The 21,666-nt window shown below is 37.1% G+C and overlaps 1 protein-coding gene across 1 annotated transcript in view; it reads right to left on the bottom strand.

The window, feature by feature from the left end:
- The window catches only part of CUBN (cubilin), a 270,373-nt gene that overhangs the window by 93,867 nt on the left and 154,840 nt on the right, over nt 1–21,666 (bottom strand). The window contains exons 37-41 of the mRNA XM_082617071.1: nt 14,130–14,335; nt 12,716–12,900; nt 10,820–11,012; nt 4,750–4,947; nt 1,310–1,456 (exon numbers count right to left, since the gene is read on the bottom strand). Coding sequence (XP_082473197.1) covers nt 1,310–1,456; nt 4,750–4,947; nt 10,820–11,012; nt 12,716–12,900; nt 14,130–14,335 — 929 coding nt within the window. The remainder of the gene's footprint in view (nt 1–1,309; nt 1,457–4,749; nt 4,948–10,819; nt 11,013–12,715; nt 12,901–14,129; nt 14,336–21,666) is intronic.

The following is a 21,666-nucleotide window of genomic DNA, read 5'->3' as shown; positions in this document are numbered from 1 at the left end:
ACTTCCTGAGTCCAAGGAGGGTTGACAGGTGCCTGGGCTACGACGGCAGCAGTAGAAACGGGGAGAAGTGGTTGGACTCTGGATATATTGCGAGGGTGGGACCACTGTGGTCTGTTGATGAATGGGGTTGATGGAGCCAGAGAAGAAGAATGAACGGCGATGCAAGCGTCCTGGCTTAGACAGCTAGAAGGATGTACCTTCCACTTCCTAAAATTGAGAAGACTGTGGAATGAGCAAGTCTGGGGCTGGGGGAGGTACAAAACGGCGGGGGGCAAGAGTTAGCTTCCCACATGGTAACTTCTACAGCGCAAGCTGTCACGCACATGTCCACGAGCCACGAGAGAGAGAGTGAGAGGTTCGAGCTGAGAAGACAGCGATGGAGCAGACGCTTATTTGCCAGCTGTCAGAGACCGACCGGAGCATCAGCGAGTGAGGGCAGGGAGCTCCCACGGCTAGTGAAAACGCAGAGGTGGAAATTTACCTTAGGTCTGTCTAATTCCCAAGACCATTCTCTTGAACCACTCTGCAGCTGGCCCCCCTTGACTGTGAGGACGATCGTTTATCTTCAGTTGGTCCCTACTCTATAAAAGGCATACATAATACTGGAGAAAACATTCATTTTTAATGTCTAGACTGATAATCTACTTTAAAATTAGGTTTTTCAGTTAAAAATATAAGAGTTTAGAAATTTCACATTCTGTGGGCTACTTTTTAACTTTAATCCAGTGTGGGTTGAAAATGATTGTTTGGACTTCACATTTTGTCAAGTTTTGAAAGTCTCAGTCACACTCCACACGATAGCCTGCCATATATGAGGCACATTGTCAGACTCACCAAATTCATATTTCAAGAGCAACAAACTCTTCCTGCCAACCTTTAAATGAATCATTTCAACCAAGGGACTTATGACAATATCTCCTACGTTACTTTGGTTATTTCTTAGGTTGAAGATAACTCTGACTTACTGCTCCTTTGATGTGTTATGGATATGTACTGTCTTCTGGTTCCAGCCATCAGCGAGGCTGAAATTTTGTTTTAAACATCTTACTCTTGTGCCTACTGTGGAGGGAACATGCCCTGCCCAAAGAACTGAAGATGGGGGATCATTCACAAAAGTGGCCAGTTTCTTTCTTTTTTTTTTTTGAATAAGACTTAATACCTGACATCAGGATAACCCCCAGAGGCTGGGCAGAGACCTGTGTGCTGACTTAGAAGCTGTGTCCTGGCATTGAAAAATGAGCAGAGTGTATTAGGGAGAGAGCAAGAGGAAGATGAGATGAAATGAATTTGAACTATGAGAACATATTACTCTTGTGAAGCGATGCATTAAAGCCCGCCCTGGTTACACTGAAGTCCGAGGTGAACTGGATCACCATGTACTCTCCAGTAGACCGGATGGGTCCAGGGATCTCTCTGCCACAGAGAAGTGCTAGCTCCTGGGCCAGGCTGTTGTCTCCTACGACCAAAGAAAGGAAATGTCAGTGTGAAAATATGATGTCTTAAGAGTCTCCTCCACAACTTATTTACAGAACAGAAATAGAGTCACAGATGTAGAAAACAAACTTATGGTTACCAGGGAGGAAGGGGGTTGGGGAGGGATAAACTGGGAGATTGGGCTGGACATATACACACTACTCTATATAAAATAGATAACTAATAAGGACCTACTGTAGAGCACAGGGAACTCTGCTCAACACTCTGTAATGAGCTATATGGGAAAAGAATCTAAAAAGGAGTGGATACAAGCATACGTATAACTGATGCACTTTGCTGCACACCTGAAACTAACACAACACTAGAAATCAGCTAAACTCCAATAAACATTTTTTAAAAAGAGTATCCTCCACCATCATTGCAACCCAGTCAAAGTGCCTCACACATTATTCTCAAAACACCCCCATTCCTAGGAGGTAGCAGGATTACCAAATAAGGGACATTCCAGGGGTTACATCATTGTGGCTCCAGTTTGTAACGGTGCCGCCCCTCTTTTTCTTTAACCTTTTTAAGAACAACCTCTTTGCCAGTTCCCACTGCCTTTCCAAAAACTGGCTGACAGTTCTTCCTGGAACGAAGACTCAAAATAAGAGGACGTGAGATTGGGAAATAACTGAGGACCAATGCTGACATGTGCAGTAGATACTGATCTAAACTATTCTGACTGCTGAAGATCAAGTATCTAAAAAAAAAAAAAAGGTTTGATTCTTCAGCCCCAGATCTGATGCTAATGTTATAAGGTCATTTGCCCAGAAGTCTGCTTTCACCTTCAGAGGGGTTTTCTTTTTTCTTTGCATTATTTTGTTGTTCATTGTTTGTTTTGCCATTGTAAGAACACACTTCTCTCCATGTGTGGAGGATGAAAAAAGATAGTGTCAGCAAATGTGCACCTCCAGAGACATCAGGGAGAGCTGGGTGACCCCCACGGCCCTTTTTCCTTTGGCTTTTCTCTTGATTATAAATTTTGATCAGAACAACTGTCTCAGTCAAAGCCTGAATGGAGCAAGGACTTAGATTCCTTGGCTGGGAAAATATGTTGTTGTTTCCCTAAGGCAGAGAATTAATTAATTTGAAACCTCAAAAAAGACAAAAATAGAATATGAGACATGAGGAAATTTGCCCTTTCACTCAACTAGCAAAATGATTCTTTTTTGACATTGACCACAACCTAAAACTTACTCATTATTAACTAGTTTAGAAAACAAGTTATCAAATGTAGTAGCACAGCTATAAATACACGATGCTTGGAAAGGCATTCTTTACAGGGGTTCTGACCTCTGGAAACTTTTGCATTTTTTATCATTCAAAAATTTATCTGTGACTCCTTTTGCATTGTTATCTTCATTATGCTATTTTGCTACACATTTCACCCCAAATCTGTTGACTTATTCTCTAATTAACTGCATCACAAAGCTTTGAAGCTTATTATATGTTGTTACTTATTTCACATGTGTATATTTTATCTCTTAATGAGACTGAGTTGGGTCTACTGATTTTCGTTTCTTTCCTAAAGAAAGAAAAAAAAAGAGGAAAGATGATAGTTCTTCTGGGCAATGTGCTGATAGCAGATAGTTGATAGGAAAAAGGGGGAAAGTTATGGTTTACCATCTGATCACGTTTGTATGACTGACTTGAGTCTTCACTTACTGCCCAGCTCCTACAGAAGGAAAGTAAAGCACCTCTGCCATTTGATTTTTCTCACTATACTTAGTGGGGGTCTAGGGTTAAGGGGATAAGGGGACATGAAAATGCACATTAGCCACCAGTGGGCCAAAATCAAACACATGCTTTGGTCCAAAAAAAAAAAAATGCTCTGAAGCATTTTTCATTAATCGCCAAAATTTAACAAACTGAGAAGTTCATAGAAAACTCTATGCTTCTCATACCTCTTGGAAAATAAGATCCGTAACACCGAACCTGCACTCCTCGTAGCTGCCCCTTTGATCTGTCCTCCAGTTTAACACCTTACTAGATGTCACCTGCTGTCTAGGCAGGCACTGGGGTTGCAATATGTGTCATGCAGGGCAGTGGGTCCCCAGCTTCAGAGACTCTACCACCGGGAGGCAGGGACCCGGGTCAGGCGAGGGGAGCACCTCACATCGGGGGCAGAACTTAAGGAGGTGCCAGAGACCTCAGAAATCAAGGTAAAAATATTTTAGTACCATATTTCAAAAACTGAAATTTAATGTAAAATGAACAAAATATTAACAGTTTAAATAAAGACAGGATCTGACTCTGTCCAATCCTGCCTTACTCTCCTCACCCTGATCTTAACCTTTACTGGAGACAGATCTAGGACCCATGCAAGTTTCTAGTTTAGTTGGTCTGGGGTGGGGCACAGAATCTGCATTTCTAACAAGTTCCCAGGTGATGCTGATGCTGCCGGTCTGGGGACCTCACTGTAAGAGACGCTGACTGGGCCTCCCTGGTGGCGCAGTGGTTGAGAGTCCGCCTGCCGATGCAGGGGATACGGGTTCGTGCCCCGGTCCGGGAGGATCCCATATGCCGCGGAGCGGCTGGGCCCGTGAGCCATGGCCGCTGAGCCTGCGCATCCGGAGCCTGTGCTCCACAACAGGAGAGGCCACAGCAGTGAGAGGCCCGCGTACCGCAAAAAAAAAAAAAAAAAAAAAAAGAGACGCTGACTAAAGGATATGGCCTCCCTATTCTCCTCTGTTCCATGCAAATCGTGAAGCACAATTCTGTGCATCTTGCATTGAAGCATTATTTATATCCCTCACTCATCACACAGCAATACCACACCTGGGTACAGAGGAAAAGATGAAAAAATATTAGCCCTTAATCCTACCCATTCTACCCAGAGATTCAGTACACAATAGAAACTTGAATGCATTGCAATTTTAAATACTTTTCACACTTGGATCTTAAAGCCATAGGTATAAAATATCAAGATTTATTTCCATAGCCTTTCAACAAGAAAGCAGCACAACCTGGAAACTCAGATTATAATTTCCTACTTAAACCACAGGGAGTGTTTCCTCTTGGGAATGTAATGCTCTCCCTAACATAGTGTGTGGATTATCTTGCTCCAGGCAATTTAATGCTTTCCTTATGTTCTGCAGAAATGGTGGCCAATTCTAGTATCTCATGCTTTCACTGACCATAATACCTGTGCATTTCCATGCAAATGGATGGAAGCAGTAAACAAGTATGATTATAATTGAATGTAACCAAATGTGTGTCAGGGTTGAAACTTGGTAGTTTTCTGTTTTATTTTGTTTTTTAAACGTTTCTCACCGTCTCTTATCACAAGTTTATCATAGCTGCATGTACTATGAGATTCAATGTCCAGGGAAAGGATGTTGAGCTCCACAGTAGAATCAGGGGCCTGGATAAGCCACATACAGTCAGCGCCATTACTGTAGCTTTCAGGCCAGCCTGGGGAGTAAAGAAAGACGGGAGCACCTCCTGTCTGCAGGAACCCTCCACAAGCACCTGCGGAATGAAAAGCAACACCATTGAAATACCTCTGGCAGAAAAGAAGGTGGCATTTCACTTGAAAGCCACAGTTCTATACTGAAACAACCAATTAAAACAATTTTCTCAAAGAAATTGATACATATTTTATTAAAGCCACTGATTCAGACAGCTGTAATTTCCATAATTTTCTGAAGAAAAACACATTGTATTCTACTTTTTTCACCATAGTTTTACCACTTAACCCAATTATTAATGAGTGCCTATTATTTGCCAAGCATGAAGTAAGTCCATAGGGAAGACCCTATTATTATCGTTACCGAGGTAGAACTTTGTTCATGTTTCCAGTGTGCTTTAGTCTTCACCTTTTTTTAGCATAGCTATTCATCATGTAATTTATATTAGGCAATTTTGAAAAAAACTTCTATTTGGTGAAATGAAGCATTCAAAAAAGTTTGTGAGCTTATAATAACAACAGCCTTTTTTTGTTGGTTTTTTTTTTTTGCTTTTTAAATAACAGTTTTGTTGAGTTATTATTCACTCACCATAAAATTTACCCTTTTAAATAGTAATTTACCCTTTTAAATAGTTCAGTGGTTTTTAGTATATTCACAAAGTTCTGCAACCATCACTGCTACCTAATTTTAGAACATATTTTCACCACCCTGAAAGGAGCTGGATACTCTTTACCACTGATTCTCTGTTCTCTGCTCCACAAGTCTATGGAAACCACTAGCCACTACTTTCTGTCTCTATGGATTTGCCTATTTAAGACATTTTATATAAATATAATCATACTATATGTGGCCTCTTGTGACTGGCTTCATTCACTTAGCATAATATTCTAAGGTTCATCTGTATTCTAGCATGTATCAATACTTCTTTCATTTTAAGGCAGAATAGTATTCCACTATACGGATATACCATGTTTAGTTTTTCCACTCATCAGCTGTTTGACATTTGGGCTCTTTCCTCTTTTTCACTATTTATGAATAATGTTTCTATGAACATTCGTGTATAAATTTTTGTGTGGACATATGTTTTCAATTTTCTTAGGTATATAACTAGGAGTGGAATTGCTGGATTGTATGGTAACCCTGTGTTTCAATCTTTGAGGAACTGCTAAACTGTTTTCCAAAGTGGTTATAGGATTTTCCATTTCCACTAGCAATGTACAAGGGTCCCAGATTCTCCACATCTTTGTCAATAATTGTTATTGTCTGTCTTACTGATTATAGCCGTCCTAGTGTTAAATACATATTTTCTAGTATGTCACTTTAATTCATTTGTTCTTTATTTAACTGTATATTTTCGAGTCTTTTCTGTGTGGTTGTTCAGAGGATTACAATTAACATCTTAAGTTAAGACAATGTAGTTTGGATTAATATTAACTTAATTTTAATAGTATACAAAACTTGGCTATAATATAACTCCATTCCCACCCACCCCCATCTTTTATGCTATTATTGTCATAAAATTATATATTTAAACATTATAAGACCATCAGCATCGTTTATTATTATTGCCTTATGCAGCTGTCTTTAAATCAGATAGCAGAAGAAAAGAGCTACAGATGAAAATACATTTATACTTCCTTTATATTTACATATGTAGTTGTCTTCACTACCTACTGTCAAGCAGTAAAGACATGCTAGGGTCATTTCATTTCATTCTGAAAACCTCCCTTTAGCATTTCCTGTAGCATAGGTCTGCTTGCAATGAATTCTCTCAGTTTTCATTTATCTGGGAATGTTTTAATTTCTACTTAGTTTGGAGGATACATTTTCTGGCTATAGAATTCTTGATCAACAGTCTTTTTACTTCAGCACATTGATTATGTCATCCCACTGCTCTGACCTTCATGGTTGCTGATGAGAAATGAGACGCTAACCTTGCTGAGTATTGTTTTTACAAGATAAGTGATTTTCTCTTCGTGCTTTCAAGATAACCCCTTTTCTTTAGCTTTGATAGTTTGACAGCAGTATGTCTAAGTATAGATCTCATTGAGTTTATCCTACCTGGAATTTTGGGGATTCTTGCATGTGTAGATTAATATTTTTCATCAAATTTGGGATGTGTACAGACATTATTTCTTCAAGTATTCTTTTTTTCCCTTTCCCTCTTTCTTTACCTGGGACTCTCATTATGCATACATATGTTGGTATAAATGATAGTTTCTGAAGCTCTGTATAATTTTCTTCTTTCTTTTCCTCAACAGGATAATCCTAACTGACCTACATTCAAATTCAGTGATTCTTTCTTCTGCCTGCTTAGATCTGTCATTGAGCCCACCCAGTGAATTTCAACTCCAAAATTTCTAGTTGGTTGTTTTTTCTTTCAAAAATATCTATCACTTTATCGATATCTTCTATTTGGTGAGACATCATTCCCATACTCTTCTTTAAATCTTTAGACATTCTTTTAGTTCTTTAACATATTTACAATAGCTTATTTAAAGTCTTTGTTAAGTAAGTCTGACATTTTGGCTTTCTCCAAGGCAGTTTCTATGGATTTGCTTATATTCTTTGCATAGGTCATACTTTCCTATTTCTTCATGTGTCTCATAATTTTTTGTTGAAAACCAGACATTTTAAACAATGTAATGTGGCAACTCTGGAAATCAACCCCTCCCCCAAAGTTTGCTGTCACTGCTCTTTGTTCAGTGGCTTTTGTGCACTAATTCTGTAATGTCTGTGTTAATTGTTGTGCGTAACCATTGAAAGTCTGTGTTCAGGTTAGTGATCAACAACTGATTAAATAGAGATTCCTTTAAATGTCTTGAACCAATAATTCTCTCACTTTTCTGAGTGACTGTGTGTGTGCATGTGGGTGTGTGTATTGGGATATGCCTATATGACTCTAGAAGACAGTTTATAACTCTGGCTTAGAATTCACTTTCTACTTTCACAGAGCCTTAAGATCCTACAGAGGTGAGAGACTGGGGCCTTCTCGAGTCTCATGTTGGGCATGTTTATAGCCCTGCACATGAGTGGAGCATTCTATGTTCCCAGAAATATGTCAAAGCTTTTCAAAGCCCCCTATGGATATATCACTCCCCAGTTTTTCTTTTTACATTTTTGGTCAGCCTCTTATTAGCTGTAACTGGAATCACTGCCACATGCAGTTGTGATGTTAAATAACTTGCCACTGATGATTTCTAAAAAACACCCCAGAGATAGGGCTTTTGCGCAGAGCACACTGAGTCAGGTCAGATGAAGACAAGTCCTGAGAATGGAGCTTTTCTAGGAAGCTGCCAGACAGGTTAAATGATAGCAATTCCTTAGGGATAAGATGCTTTCTGGAGTTCCAGATCTACTCCACCCCTTCCAATGGCTGTTAGGCTGCTGATTTTCATGGCTAACGTGGTTGTGAGGCTACTGTGAGGTTACTGCAAAGCTAGGACAGGGAGAGAGATGAGAATAGGGAAAATTAAGATGCCAGAAAGTTGTCTACTGTCCCTCAGACTGAACCATTTTTCTTGAATAAACACTCTTTAGATTATTGCAATTTTTAATTAATTTCCAGAGTTCTCAAAAGTTGATTTAAAAATTTTTTGCCAGTGTTCTCATTGTTTTTCTGCAAGAATAGATTTTCAGAGGCCTTTACTCCACCATTCCAGAAGTTTATGACTCTTATACAATACATGTTTGAATCTTGCTAGGGCCACCAAGAAATGAATGTAAAATTTATAGGACTAGGTCCTAATTACTTTATCCTATTACTATATAGGTTGTAGAAGTTTAAAAATAAAATAAAGTAAAAGCAATTTCAAAGTATAAGATCCGAATATTATCCAATATCTTCAAATGTTAAGATTTTCCTTTACATAAAATATTTCTTATCTTGAATTTATAAAAAGCAGTTATCATACTAACTAACTATAAGCTGTTTGTGCTGTTTGTCAAATATTCCATTTTTCCTCACTTCCAAACATATGGTGAGATTGCATTTCCTAATACTTCTGCGGTTGGGTGAGGCCATTTGACCAGTTCTGGTTTATGAATCACAGGAAAAATGACATGTATCACTTTTAAGCTGAACACTTTTAGACTGAGGCATGCCAGGGCTCTCTTTCCTCTTGCCATGATCACAGGTAATGTCCCAATGTCAGATCCAACACCCAGTTAACCCAAGAGGGTAACATGAACAAGTAAGAAGTCTTGTGTTTTTCAGCTATTCAGAGTTTGGAATTATTTGTTACTGCAGCATAACCAAATATGTCCTGACTGATAAGCTAATATTTTCCTACTTGACATGTCTAATTTCCTTCACATGACCCTAGTCCACATTAGGCTTATTTTCCTTTGACTGTTTTTTGCTTTGTCATTTAATCATTTAGTTACTATATCATTATTTAACTGAATGCTTTATCTTTGCCAATTACTTTTGAACTCTTGGAGAGTAGAGATTATATCTTGGTTTCCTTTCTTAGTTGGTATACACTTACCTCAGCCTGTCTATAATAAACGCTCTATAAATATTTGTTGAATTAAATTTAATGTATGTTCGCATAAGGAATGCTAATGTTACAGTGTTCAATATATTAATACAATTTAAAACAGTAAGCTTTTTTTCACTTTAATGAAAGTGTCAGAATGTGCTATGATCATGAGATAATCATTTACACCAACTAGGTAACTAGTAAACTATAAAATTTTCTTATCCTTTTATTTTTTCCTTTGCTTGTTTTTCATTAAAAGAAATGAGATTTATGATACTATACTATCCTCACTCATCCACTTAAATCACATAATCATGGAATATATGTATGAGAAGAGAACTTTTTTTGAGTACTACAATATACTTATTGATATAATGTTTTGCATGAGTGATTTATTCTGTAACTTGAGATTTGTGGACATAAAAGAAGCTTAACTCAAGTTTACTTATAAGAGCTATCCAGTCTTAAATGGATAGCTCTAAATTACATTTGGCAATCTTGCTGATGGCTCTTTGCTCTTAGATAAATAGATTAATATTTTAAGGAAGAGTTTCATAGTCAATGTTATGAAAGCACCTTGCAAGAGAGGTGAAAATAACATTTTAGGACAGAATGCTAAGAGGCATTAAATAAATATAAGTATGAATTACACCTTCATCTGTGATCTCTGCTGGTACAAATTCCCAAGAAGCTAGAAGCAAACAGACTCTAATCTTTTAGGGTCTGTTTAGTCTTAGAACAAGTTCAAAGTCTGAATATTCTTCAATGAGATCCAATGATAATATGTCCCAATCAAATATTTCAAGGAGTGAGAATATGCCATGAGAAATATATGCTGAATTTATTCTATGTCAACCCTCAGATTCACAAGAGCCATTCAAAAGTGTTTAAACAAATTTTCAAAAGAAAAGCGCGGTCTCCCAAAACACAGCTTACTGAGGGAATTTAAAATGTCTTAAAAATAGTAAAATGAAAGCTTAAAATTTAGGCCAACTTTACCTTGAAACATGAGGGTTTACAACCAGCTAAGGACACAGTGAAGCATTTCTGAAGACACACTTAAAATGTAACATAGAGGAAAAACAGTTACTTCCATTAGTTGATCCTAGTGTGTGTGTGTGTGTGTGTGTGAGTGTGGTATCTGCAAACCAAACTTTCAGAGATCTCCAAAGCGATTTCTAGAAATTGTAAGGAGAATATCTTATGGACATCAAACCCTTAACTATTATGGAAAATATAATGGGAAGCCAGCATTTTTTTGAAATAAACATCTAATCTCTAAGTATTTATGAAATTAAAAGGACACCTGAACATATGGAGGAAGGATTTTGAGACTGTAATTACTCTTCTTATTCATTTGTGTATTTGGCCCTTATTAGTAGGAACCTTTGAAATATTAGTCTGCACATATCAGCCCCTAAAAAGAATTTCATTTATTACCAAACACACCTGTAGCAATGGTAGGTAAAGGTCCAACAGAGGCATTCATTGCAAACCACTCCAAAAGGAATCCTCTCCCTGAGATTGAAGAGTCAGAAGAAAACTGAAATGTCAAAGAACTTCCAGTGGAGCTCAAAGAGTCAGTCTGGGTACCACAATAGGTTCCAATCGGGCGGGAATGAATGCCAGCCCCATCATAAATCTGCATGGAAAAGACAGAAAATAGAGCACTGAACTCAGGCAATCACTTCCATTTTTCTTCATAAATACAAAACCAAAAGGATAACTTATAATTTTATCATCATGGAAAAAATGATAAACCAGTAAACATTATATATCAGTTTAAAACAGAAAGTGTCATGAAGTATAAACTATGATTGCAAGTAATTAAATGTGTTTTAAAATTATCTATATCTTGCCTGCAGAATTATATTAGTAACCACGCTCCATGTAATATAGCTCATTATTCGATTTACAGTAAAATTTATGGGTGGAAAAGTAGGAACCAGGATAGTGGCACAACACCAGTGCCTATTAAATGTGCTTTGGGGCCTCAAAAGGGAGGAATTAGGAAGAAAGGGGAAAAGTAACAAGAAAAAGGAAGAGTCTAATGAGAGAAAGTGGCCAGGTATCCTGAAGGAGTTCACATTTCCAAAGAAGTAAAGAAGCAGAATTAATAACAACAAAAGAATCACAGCTTGTGAGGGCTCCGCATACTCAAAGCACGCAAGAAATCTCTTTCATTTGGTTGAAAATGTTAGATTACATAGTTAGAGACATATTTTGTGATAGTTTCCAAATACGTAAACTTGAGCATGTTTATTTTTTTCTTCACATGTGGATGGATCTCTCCAATTACATTTCATATCCTTCCCTCCATCTTGTAAATAATTTGAACAAGTCCGTTATAAGTGTTATTACATATTTCTCTATTGAAGCTACTACATAAGCTCAGATATCAAATTAGCTAATAATTATTTCCAACTTACTGAGCATCTATCAAGTACTAGGTTCTATGTGAAGCACTGTGGACCTAAAATAAATAAGACAGTATCTTGGCCCTCAAGAATCTGATAGTAAAATAGTGAAACCCATAGAAGCAGAAAGTAGAATGGTGTTTACTAGGAGATGGGGGGAGTGGGGAATAGGGAGATGGTCAAAGGGTACAAAGTTTCAGTTATGTAAGATTAATAATTCTGAAGATCTAATGTAGAACAATGTGACTACAGCTAGTATTACCATGTATATACTTGAAATTTGCTAAGAGGGTAAATCTTAAGTATTCTCACCACACCAGAAACAAAGAAAGAAGAGGGTAACCATGTGAGGTGATGGATATGTTAATTAGCTTGACTGTGATTATTATTTTACAATGTAAAATTGTAAAATATCATATATCAAAAGACCTAGTTTTACATCTTAAATATATATAATATTTATTTGTCAGATATACCTCAATAAAACTGGATAAAAAATAATCTGATAGTGTTTCTGGAATTGATGCAGTTGCCAATGTCTGGATGGCAATGATCACCACAATTTTTATATACTTATATTTACTTACTTTAAAATGATTATTCAAATTTTTAACACTCTAACAGGAGAATAAACAGGGTAATGGGATATAAGATAGAATAAATTCTTAATTAAGACACATATACATGCTTAGATAAAGCCCAACAGAAAAATTACAATAATGTGGAAAAAAAGTTAGTTACAGAATCAAAGATAATAATTATACTACCAGAATTACCATTGTTCAGGTAACCTGGAAGGGGTATTCGTGATGTAGGGTAGACCATCCCCTATGACTTGTAAATGCTTGAATAGACATTAACTTGGATCTACGGTTGCCAATAGCAATTCACCAAAATGTATAAACATCAGTTGTTCTTTGAAACTCACCTTTAGTTTGTCATAATAGCAGTTGAGTGTTGCCTCCATGTCCATCTCCAAGATTCTACCATGGATAACCTGAGATTCATTCACATTCACTATCCAATGGTAATTGGAGTTGGGGGGGTAATTTCCAGGCCATAAGGGAGAAGCAATTTTCCCCTGAGTTCCCACAATATTATCATTGCCAAATACTAGGAAGGAAAACAGAGTAGTAAATCAGACCCACTTAGAACAGCTCTTTAGTCAAATGAAAGAAACAAAAGGCAAGGGGTGTTAAAAAGGATGGACTTTTAATTGACTGCAATTTCTTTTCTGAACACTGAAAGAAATACTGCTTCCCTTTTGGTTTCTCTGCTATCTATTAATTCTTTGGAGAAGGGTGATATTGTGAATGGAATTCCATCTCCTTAGAAGACTACATGGTGTGAAAACAAGCAATAGCGTCCCATGTAAAATTGGGTTCCCAGACCCCAGGGAACTTGGTGACTTGGGAAGGGGTATTACCAGCCCTATTCTATAATTTTGGTTTACCTATTTTACTTCATGTTAAAAAAGAACGAAACATGTTTTTTTTTCTTTAACTATGTAAGAGAAACTGACATTTTCAAACAACATATCGAGTAGCTATTAATATTTAACATTTTATCCTATTAGAAGAATATCCTGTTATTACAATATCTGAGCACTTAGGAATATCCTAAAGTAACAGTAAACGTTTCTTGTGTTTTTTTTAATTAATTTTTATTGGAGTATAGTTGATTTACAATTCGTGTTAGTTGCTGCTGTACAGCAAAGTGAATCAGTTATACATATACATATATCCACTCTTTTTAAGATTCTTTTCCCATATAGGTCACCATAGAGTATGGAGTAGAGTTCCCTGTGTAGGTCCTGATTAGTTTTCTATTTTATGCATAGTAGTGCGTATATGTCCATCCCAATCTCTCAGTTTATTCCATCTCCCTTCCCCTTTCCTCCTGGTAACCGTAAGTTTGCTTTTTACATCTGTGACTCTATTTCTGTTTCATAAATGGGTTCATTTGTATCAGAGTAAACGTTTTTAACTTGAGGGATATAGAGTTTATGGGATCAAATGAAACACATTTGATATAAGTATACCAAACTGAAACAATGATACATTAGAAAACTCTGTATTGCAATATCATGAAAAATGTTTAACTTCAAAGCAGGTAGACACTAGAGCTTTAAAAGAATGTTAGAACCTCTGAGAATGCTCTCCCTGGCTCTTTATGAGTCATTCATATATAATTTAATTTTTCTAGTACATTATATAATAAAGTAATTCCACAGAGACATTAAATATAGGGGAGTTGTTCTTAATGCATTACTGAAAACATTGCTATCCTTCTAGTTTGTAGGACACATTCTGGAAGCCATCACTAAAACAGAACCAACTCACTGTTGGTAAATGCAGCCTGGAAGCCCATGCCACTGCCTGAGCCATTGGAGACAAATCTGATCCACAGGATGTGCCCAACAATGGATGAATAATTGAGAGGGAGGACATTTCCACAGTATCGTCCCACCAAGCGACCAGTGGCGTTTCCTTCCCGGATCTCCACAAAATCTCTGCTACAGTCTTGAGACTCCTCCAACTGGAAAGTTCTGATTGGAAAAAACAAAATGAGGGATTTAACTGATAAAATAAATTTTGGGATTATCCTGAATCACCTGCTGGGTTGACCTGTTTGGTTTTTTAATTTTTTCTTTAACTTTAAACCCAGTGTCTTTTAGCTAACTCAAAACATTTCTTACACTCAAATGTGTTGAAATGGCGATTCAAGAGATACAAAGACAATTAATACACTGCCTTCAGGGAGTTTTCTTTCTGGGGGAAAATTGGGCAAGAAGATAGAAAAAAACATGTTAGAAGACAGAATATCATGCCATCAGAGCTATTTTGAGGCAGAGGTATCACATGCAATTGTGAGGTTCAGTAATAGCTTGATGGAGCGATTATTTTTTAAGATGGAAATGTAAACATAAGCTGGATTTAAGGTGCAAAAATGGTGGGCAGGGAATGCGTGCTAACCAAAACACATATGCAGAAAGAGTGGGACATATTTAGAAATCTGTGAGAGGTCTCGTTTGGTTAGAATACTGAGTACCTTTAAGAAAACATTAGAAGACATAGCTGGAGCAGTATGATGGGTTAATTTTGGGAGAGCTTAAATGCCAATCAAAGGCATCTGTACTTAATTTCTATAAAGGTAGAAAAAGCATGGCATTTGCACTAAAACAAGCTAGCGTTCAAGCATGGCATATTCAACTTCTTTATATTCTGCAATTATGATGACATGGGGGAATGGAGGGTGGGAAATAAGATCTACCTCATGTAATTGTCATTAGTCACATATATAAAGAGTCTGGAACATGTAGATGCTAAATGAATGCCTTTAAAAATTGGCCTCAATGTTTAAAAAACTTAGATATAATCAAGGTAATATGGTATTGGTGGGAGGGTAGACAAATAGATAAATGGAATAGAAGAGATGGTCCAGAGAAGGATCCACAAGTATAAAGCCAATTCAACCCAATTCATGGTGCCAAGTTTGGGCTTCAGAAGAGACTCTGAGGCTGTATTTGGAAATCACCTGTATGCATATGAAAATAGCTGAAAACATGGCTAGATTGGGGGTTTAGAAATGAAAAAGTGGGGGGTGATACATAGAGAGAGAGAGAAGAGATAAGAGCAGAAGCTTAGGGAACACATATTTTGAGTTCAGTGAAAGGAAGAGGAAGCAATAAACACAGGAATAGTCTGGAAAGTAGGATAAAAACAAGATCAGTGTCATGTCACAGAAGCCAAGAGAAAATTAAGGACAGAGTGATGAAGAGTGTCATATGACAGAAAGATCCAGGATTAAGAACAGGCTATAGCAGGGGTCCCCAACCCCCGAGCAGGCAAGCAAATGAAGCTTCATCTGCTGCTCTGCATCTCTCCCCATCACTCACATTACCGCCTGAACCATCACCCCCCAACCACCCCTGCACCAAGTCCATGGAAAAATTGTCTTCCATGAAACCGGTCCCTGGTGCCAAAAATGTTGGGGACTGTTGGGCTATAGGATTTGGTTACTCAAAGTAAATTAGTAATTTTAAAGGAGCAGTTTTAGAGGGTCCACTATAGGATTATTTTTCACGCATATTAAGGAGTAACTTAGATGATTTTTGGTGATTTCCATAAGACGATGAATTACAATAACAAGCTTTCTATAACACCCAACAACTAGAATTTATAAATTCTCTATATTTATATTTTTCATGTGCCCATTAACATGCATAAAAATGTATCAATATATAGTTGACAACACACCAAATCTCAGAAAATATTAAAACTATTAAAAAATATGTTCTCTGATCACTATAGAATAAAATTAGAACAGAGTAATAAAGAGATAACAAAAAGATCCCGCAATTTGGATATGTAAAACAACTTTCTATATAAACCATGTGTGAAACAATAAATCATAATGGAAATTTAGAATATATCTAGGACTGAATGAGAGTGAACACATTATGTATTAAAACAGGCAGTGTTGAGCAGTAGAAGTGTGCTGGGCCCATTAAACTTAGGGAGTGTAGTCAAAGCATTATTTAGAGGGAAATTTATAGCCTTAAATGTTTATCGTAGGGGCTTCCCTGGTGGCGCAGTGGTTGAGAGTCTGCCTGCCAATGCAGGGGACACGGGTTCGTGCCCTGGTCCAGGAGGATCCCACATGCCGCAGAGCGGCTGGGCCCGTGAGCCGTGGCTGCTGAGCCTGCGCGTCCGGAGCCTGTGCTCCGCAACGGGAGGGGCCACAATGGTGAGAGGCCCGTGTACCGCCAAAAAAAAAAAAAAAATGTTTATGGTAAAAAAGAACTAATACTAAGAAAAATGGACTAGATGTCTAATCCCAGAAGTTAGTAAAACAAAAAACAAACATACAAACCGCATAAAGGAAGTAGAAGAAATAACATGACAACATCTGAAATTAGTGAAACAGAAATGTAGAAAATACTAGAAAAGATTAAGAAACCAAAAGCTATTCCTTTGATAAGACTAACAAAGTATAAACCTCCAATAAGACTGACCAATAACAGAAGAAAGCTTAAATGAGCAATATTACTAATAAGAAAAGGACAAAACAACCGATACACTAGAAAATTTTTTAATTATAATGAAATTTACTAAAAACCTATGCTACTAAATTTGAACTTAGACAGTTTTTATAAAAGTACAATATTATAACTAGTTGAAGGAAAAAAATGGAAAAACCTAAAAATACCATTAAATCAAAAAATATCAGTATTAAAAATTGCCTGCAGACAAAAGGAAACAAATACCTAAGCCCAGATTATCTTATAGAGGAACTCTACCAAAGCTTCAATAAGTCAATATCCCAATCCTAATCTTGTGTAGATTGTAAAAAAAAAAAAAAAAAAAATAGAAAAGAGGGGACAGGGTCCAACTTGTTTCATGAAGTTGAGAATGGAACAGTGGCAGGATAAGATAATATGCAAATGTACAACGCTTGGTGTCAGTCTATTTATCTCTTGTAAAAATAAAATACAGTGTGTGTGTGAAAAAACAAAAAAAACAAACAAAAAAAGATAATATGCAAAAATTAATAGGGTTTCCTTATACCAGCGAATGAAAATTTACGAGATGTAACTTAGTCAACACTCATTCAACAATACTTGTCTCTCTACTATATTGCCAAACACTGGGACAGGACAATGAAGAAAACAGACAATGTTCCTTCCTTCGGGGAGATTACACTCTAGAAGGAGAGATAGATAATAAACAAATAAATAGAAATATAATGAGGTAGTGATATGCTCTAGGAGGAAAAAACCAAGTGATTAAGGAGGGTTATTTTAGGTAAGGTGGACAGGGTACATCCATAATTTTTAAATGGGCGCCATTTTTAATAGCAACAAAAAATAAGATGCCTAGGAATAAATGTAACATGATATCTATGAGACTTTTATGGAAAAAATAAGAAATTTTAGTGAAGGACATGAAAGAAGACTGAATAAATGGAAAGATACTCCAAGTTCAGTATGAAGAGTCAATAAAGATTCTCCCAAAATTAATCTATAAATTCAATGTATTTCCAGTAAAATCAATAAGTATGATTGCATTTATGTAAAATATAAAACAGAAAGCAATATTATGTAGTGTGTTTGGAGACATGTATATATATATTATTGATATATATATATAATAAAAGGATATACACAAGCATAGATGTGATACACATAAAATTCAGAATATGGGTCACCTCTGTGATGAGAAGGTAAGGGAATGTGATGCTGCCCTGTAATATTTTATTTATTTAAAATTAATTTTTAAATAAAAAAGCAATTTAATTTTTTTTAAAGTAAATGAAGTGAGTGCAAACAATTCTTTTTTTCAGAAGTAACTGAAATAAATTTTTGCTGAGAAGAGGAAGGACAAGATAAAGAGAAGAAGAAAGAACGGCCTAGTAGGACTATAGAAAAAAACTATTGGGAAGGAAAAAAAATGTCTCGAGAATAGAAAACTTACTTCCTTGCTGTGTATCTTTCAGTCACTGCTCAACGTTATGTGAGCGAGACTTCACACGATGGTAAGTACAGCGCCCTCCCGGGGCTCTCTCTCAGCTAGCAGGTTAGGAGGCTTAAGGTACAGCTGACCAGCCTGGAGGCTCTGGGACCTCACTGCCCACTTTGGGATCAACGTACCAGGCACACCTCTGAGCCTTCACTGCCGACCAGAGCCCTGGAGCAAACCGGTCAGCTCTGCTCTGCCGCTGGCTTCTCAAGCCAGATACTAGCACTGATAGGTCTCTAGCCAGACAGTGAGTGTGGCTCTCACAAGCCCACCAAGGTGCGTTATTACAGTGTAGATCATCTGGATCTATACTTCAGACTTAGTCTTAGCAGCAAGCTGTGCCTGATAACCGAGCACAGAAGAAATCAGGGAAGATCCACCTCAGGCTAAACAAACCACACATTTGTCTTACCTCCACTGTCCTCCTTGACAACTTAATGCTTCATGAGACAAAGGTCACATCTACAATCATTTCTGGCAAATAATTGTTCTGAATCCACCCTTAGAATAGTTGCCAAGTGTGGCTCTTAAACTCAGGCTCAGCTTTATTATGTTCACCATAACATCATCCACAATGTACAATACGCTAAAATTGTGTTCTGATTTTCAGAAGGAGAAGCGGTGATGATCCTCCTCGGCAGGAGATTTATATGAAATTTTACCCCTAAATCTTTGCTACACAAAATGCTGCACGTGGTTTACCAGCATCAGCATCACCCCAGAGCTTGTCTGAAATGCAGCATCAGGCCCCACCAACCAACTGAATCAGAATACGAATTTTAACAAGATCCCAAGTGATCAACATGCACAATCAAGTTTGGTCCGGTGGCCTAGAAGATCACTAAGGGCAAGGCTTTTCTGTTTTTTGTACCAGACTGGTATAATCCAATGCTAAATGTCACAAAAGACATTTCATTAGAAAGGAGGGAAGGATGATACCTGTAAGAATCAAATTAGACTTTTTAAAAAGTTTTATTGTTCTTGGAAGTCTTTGGTTTAGTCCGGTTCATTTTATAAGCAAATCCATCCTCTCTCCAAACACTTTGGCTCAGATCTGCTGGTAAAAATATGATGTGGAACAAAAATAGTACAATCACTGTTTCTCATTATTTCATTTTGATTCTTGAACCTAGATCAATCGCATTTTAAAAGGACTCTGCCAGCATAAAATATATTTTCTGTTAATTCCTTTAAATATCTGTTTTATAAAAAAATTTCTTTTGGGGTTTTATTTCTCCCCCCTCCTTTTGTGTTATAGATGCAACCATAATTTCTCCAGCTTTTCTCCCTACTCGATTTCACCACTGTGTCCACAATCCAAACCCCATATTTTAGAACTTGACATATTCCATATGTTTTTCATATGCTTCTCACCCACCCCAGGGGAAGTTTCCAAGCACCCATCTGGATATAGTTTAGACCACGGCAGAAATAATTCAGAGGCCTGGCCATAAAGCCCTTCTCAGTATCATCCACATAGAGGGGAGCATCTTGCATTCCACAGATTATACTTTAAAAATAAAACTCAAGCAAGGAACACAAAATAATCAAAATTAACTTCTTATGGATGAGAAAGGAAAAAGATGAAGCATTAAGATTTGTTTATACAATAATCAGGATTTACTGTCCATTGAAGGTAAAATGAAGGAAACTGGCTTTTTGTGTTTATCTTCCACCCTCTAGGAGGAAAGCCCAGTGTTGTTCACTTGGATTTAACTCTGAACTGCCACACAAGATACTTTAGAAATGGCAGAGTGAGAGAATTTAACATTCATTGAACATCAGGTGTGCATAAGCCTTGTGGTATACATTTAAAATTTAACATCTTTAATCACACCTATGGCCCTATATGGATATGATTATCCCCTATAGATGAAATGAATCTCTTTAGGTTTTAAACAAATAGCTTCTTAACATTAACTTATTAGTAACTTAACAAGACATGGGATCTTGTCTGTCTTAAACATTCCCAGTACCTGGCCCAGTTCCTGAGAACCACTGAACATCAGATTGTTCGAGAATATGAATGTGGTAAAGAACAAGAGGAAAAAGACCAGAGAAGCCCTTTGATCTAGCAATTATGAGGCCTATTAAGCCATGTGAAGGACTTTGGACTTTATTATAAGAACAAGGTTCATGGTTTATTCATCATTGGATATAAAACGTCAATTATGGGAGTAACATGTGCTTTATATACGAAGCATCTAGCAAGGGTGTAGCAAGTGCTTATGTGTATAAAGTCGGGGCCTAATAAATATTTGTTGAATAAAGAAATATATATATATAGTTATATATATATGGTCATATATATATATTTTTTTTCCCATACAAAATGTGTGCTTTTAGTAAAGACAAAAGCAAACAAAACCTCTTTCCCACGTGGCAACTTAAACTTGTATTGCCTTTCAGGTGTTCAGAGGGTGTCTTTATTTTGACACAATGCCAGCTGGACCCTGAAGAGGCACTGTCTGATTGATAGGCTAACAGAAAGTAACTTGAGATGTTTGAATGTGGTCCACAAATAGGACTTCTCTTTCATGTTTAAAAATCCATTCTCGATGCACAGAATGGCATGTGTAGAAGAGGAGCAAGACTTTTTTGAATAAGCAGAGCAGTGTCTCCAAAACAATCTTCTCTCCAAGCAAGTTACTTCTTATACTCTTTTCAAGACAGAATTATCAACTCCAACCAAAGCCCAATAATCTATGATACAGTAAAACAAATAACTTTTAATTTTAAATGGCAATTTAAATACCAATGTCTTGGGACTTCCCTGGTGGAGCAGTGATTAAGAATGCGCCTGCCAATGCAGGGGACATGGGTTCGAACATGGTCCGGGAAGATCCCACATGCCGCGGAGCAACTAAGCCTATGAGCCACAACTACTGAAGCCTGCACGCCTAGAGCCTGTGCTCCACAACAAGAGAAGCCACCTCAGTGAGAAGCCCACGCACCGCAACGAAGACCCAATGCAGCCAATAAATAAATAAATAAATAAATAAATTTATAAATACCAATGTCTTATCATCCAATATTTATTAAGCACTCATTACCAGTGTGGCATGTCATAAGTATCTCTCTACTGATGGGATTAAAAGGTCCCATTTCACTTACCATGTGCTTTTCACTAACAACTTCCAGAAAATATATTACTGTTGTTTAATTTAACCTAAGACCACTCAGAATGTGGCAGGATCCTACTGTTGATTGCATGTCCATAGTCCATACTCAAAAAGGCTTACAGTTCAACGAGGAACATGAGAGTGATTTTACTAACCACTAAATTCTGTAAAAAATTAATAAACAGATACCTCAGTTATACAAAGCTGAGAAACCAGAAGAAGGAGCTCTCACACCC

The sequence above is a fragment of the Mesoplodon mirus genome (assembly GCF_964341445.2).
Source record: "Mesoplodon mirus genome assembly, chromosome: 4".
NCBI lineage: Eukaryota > Metazoa > Chordata > Mammalia > Artiodactyla > Ziphiidae > Mesoplodon > Mesoplodon mirus.
This window is presented reverse-complemented; position numbering and strand designations above follow the sequence as displayed.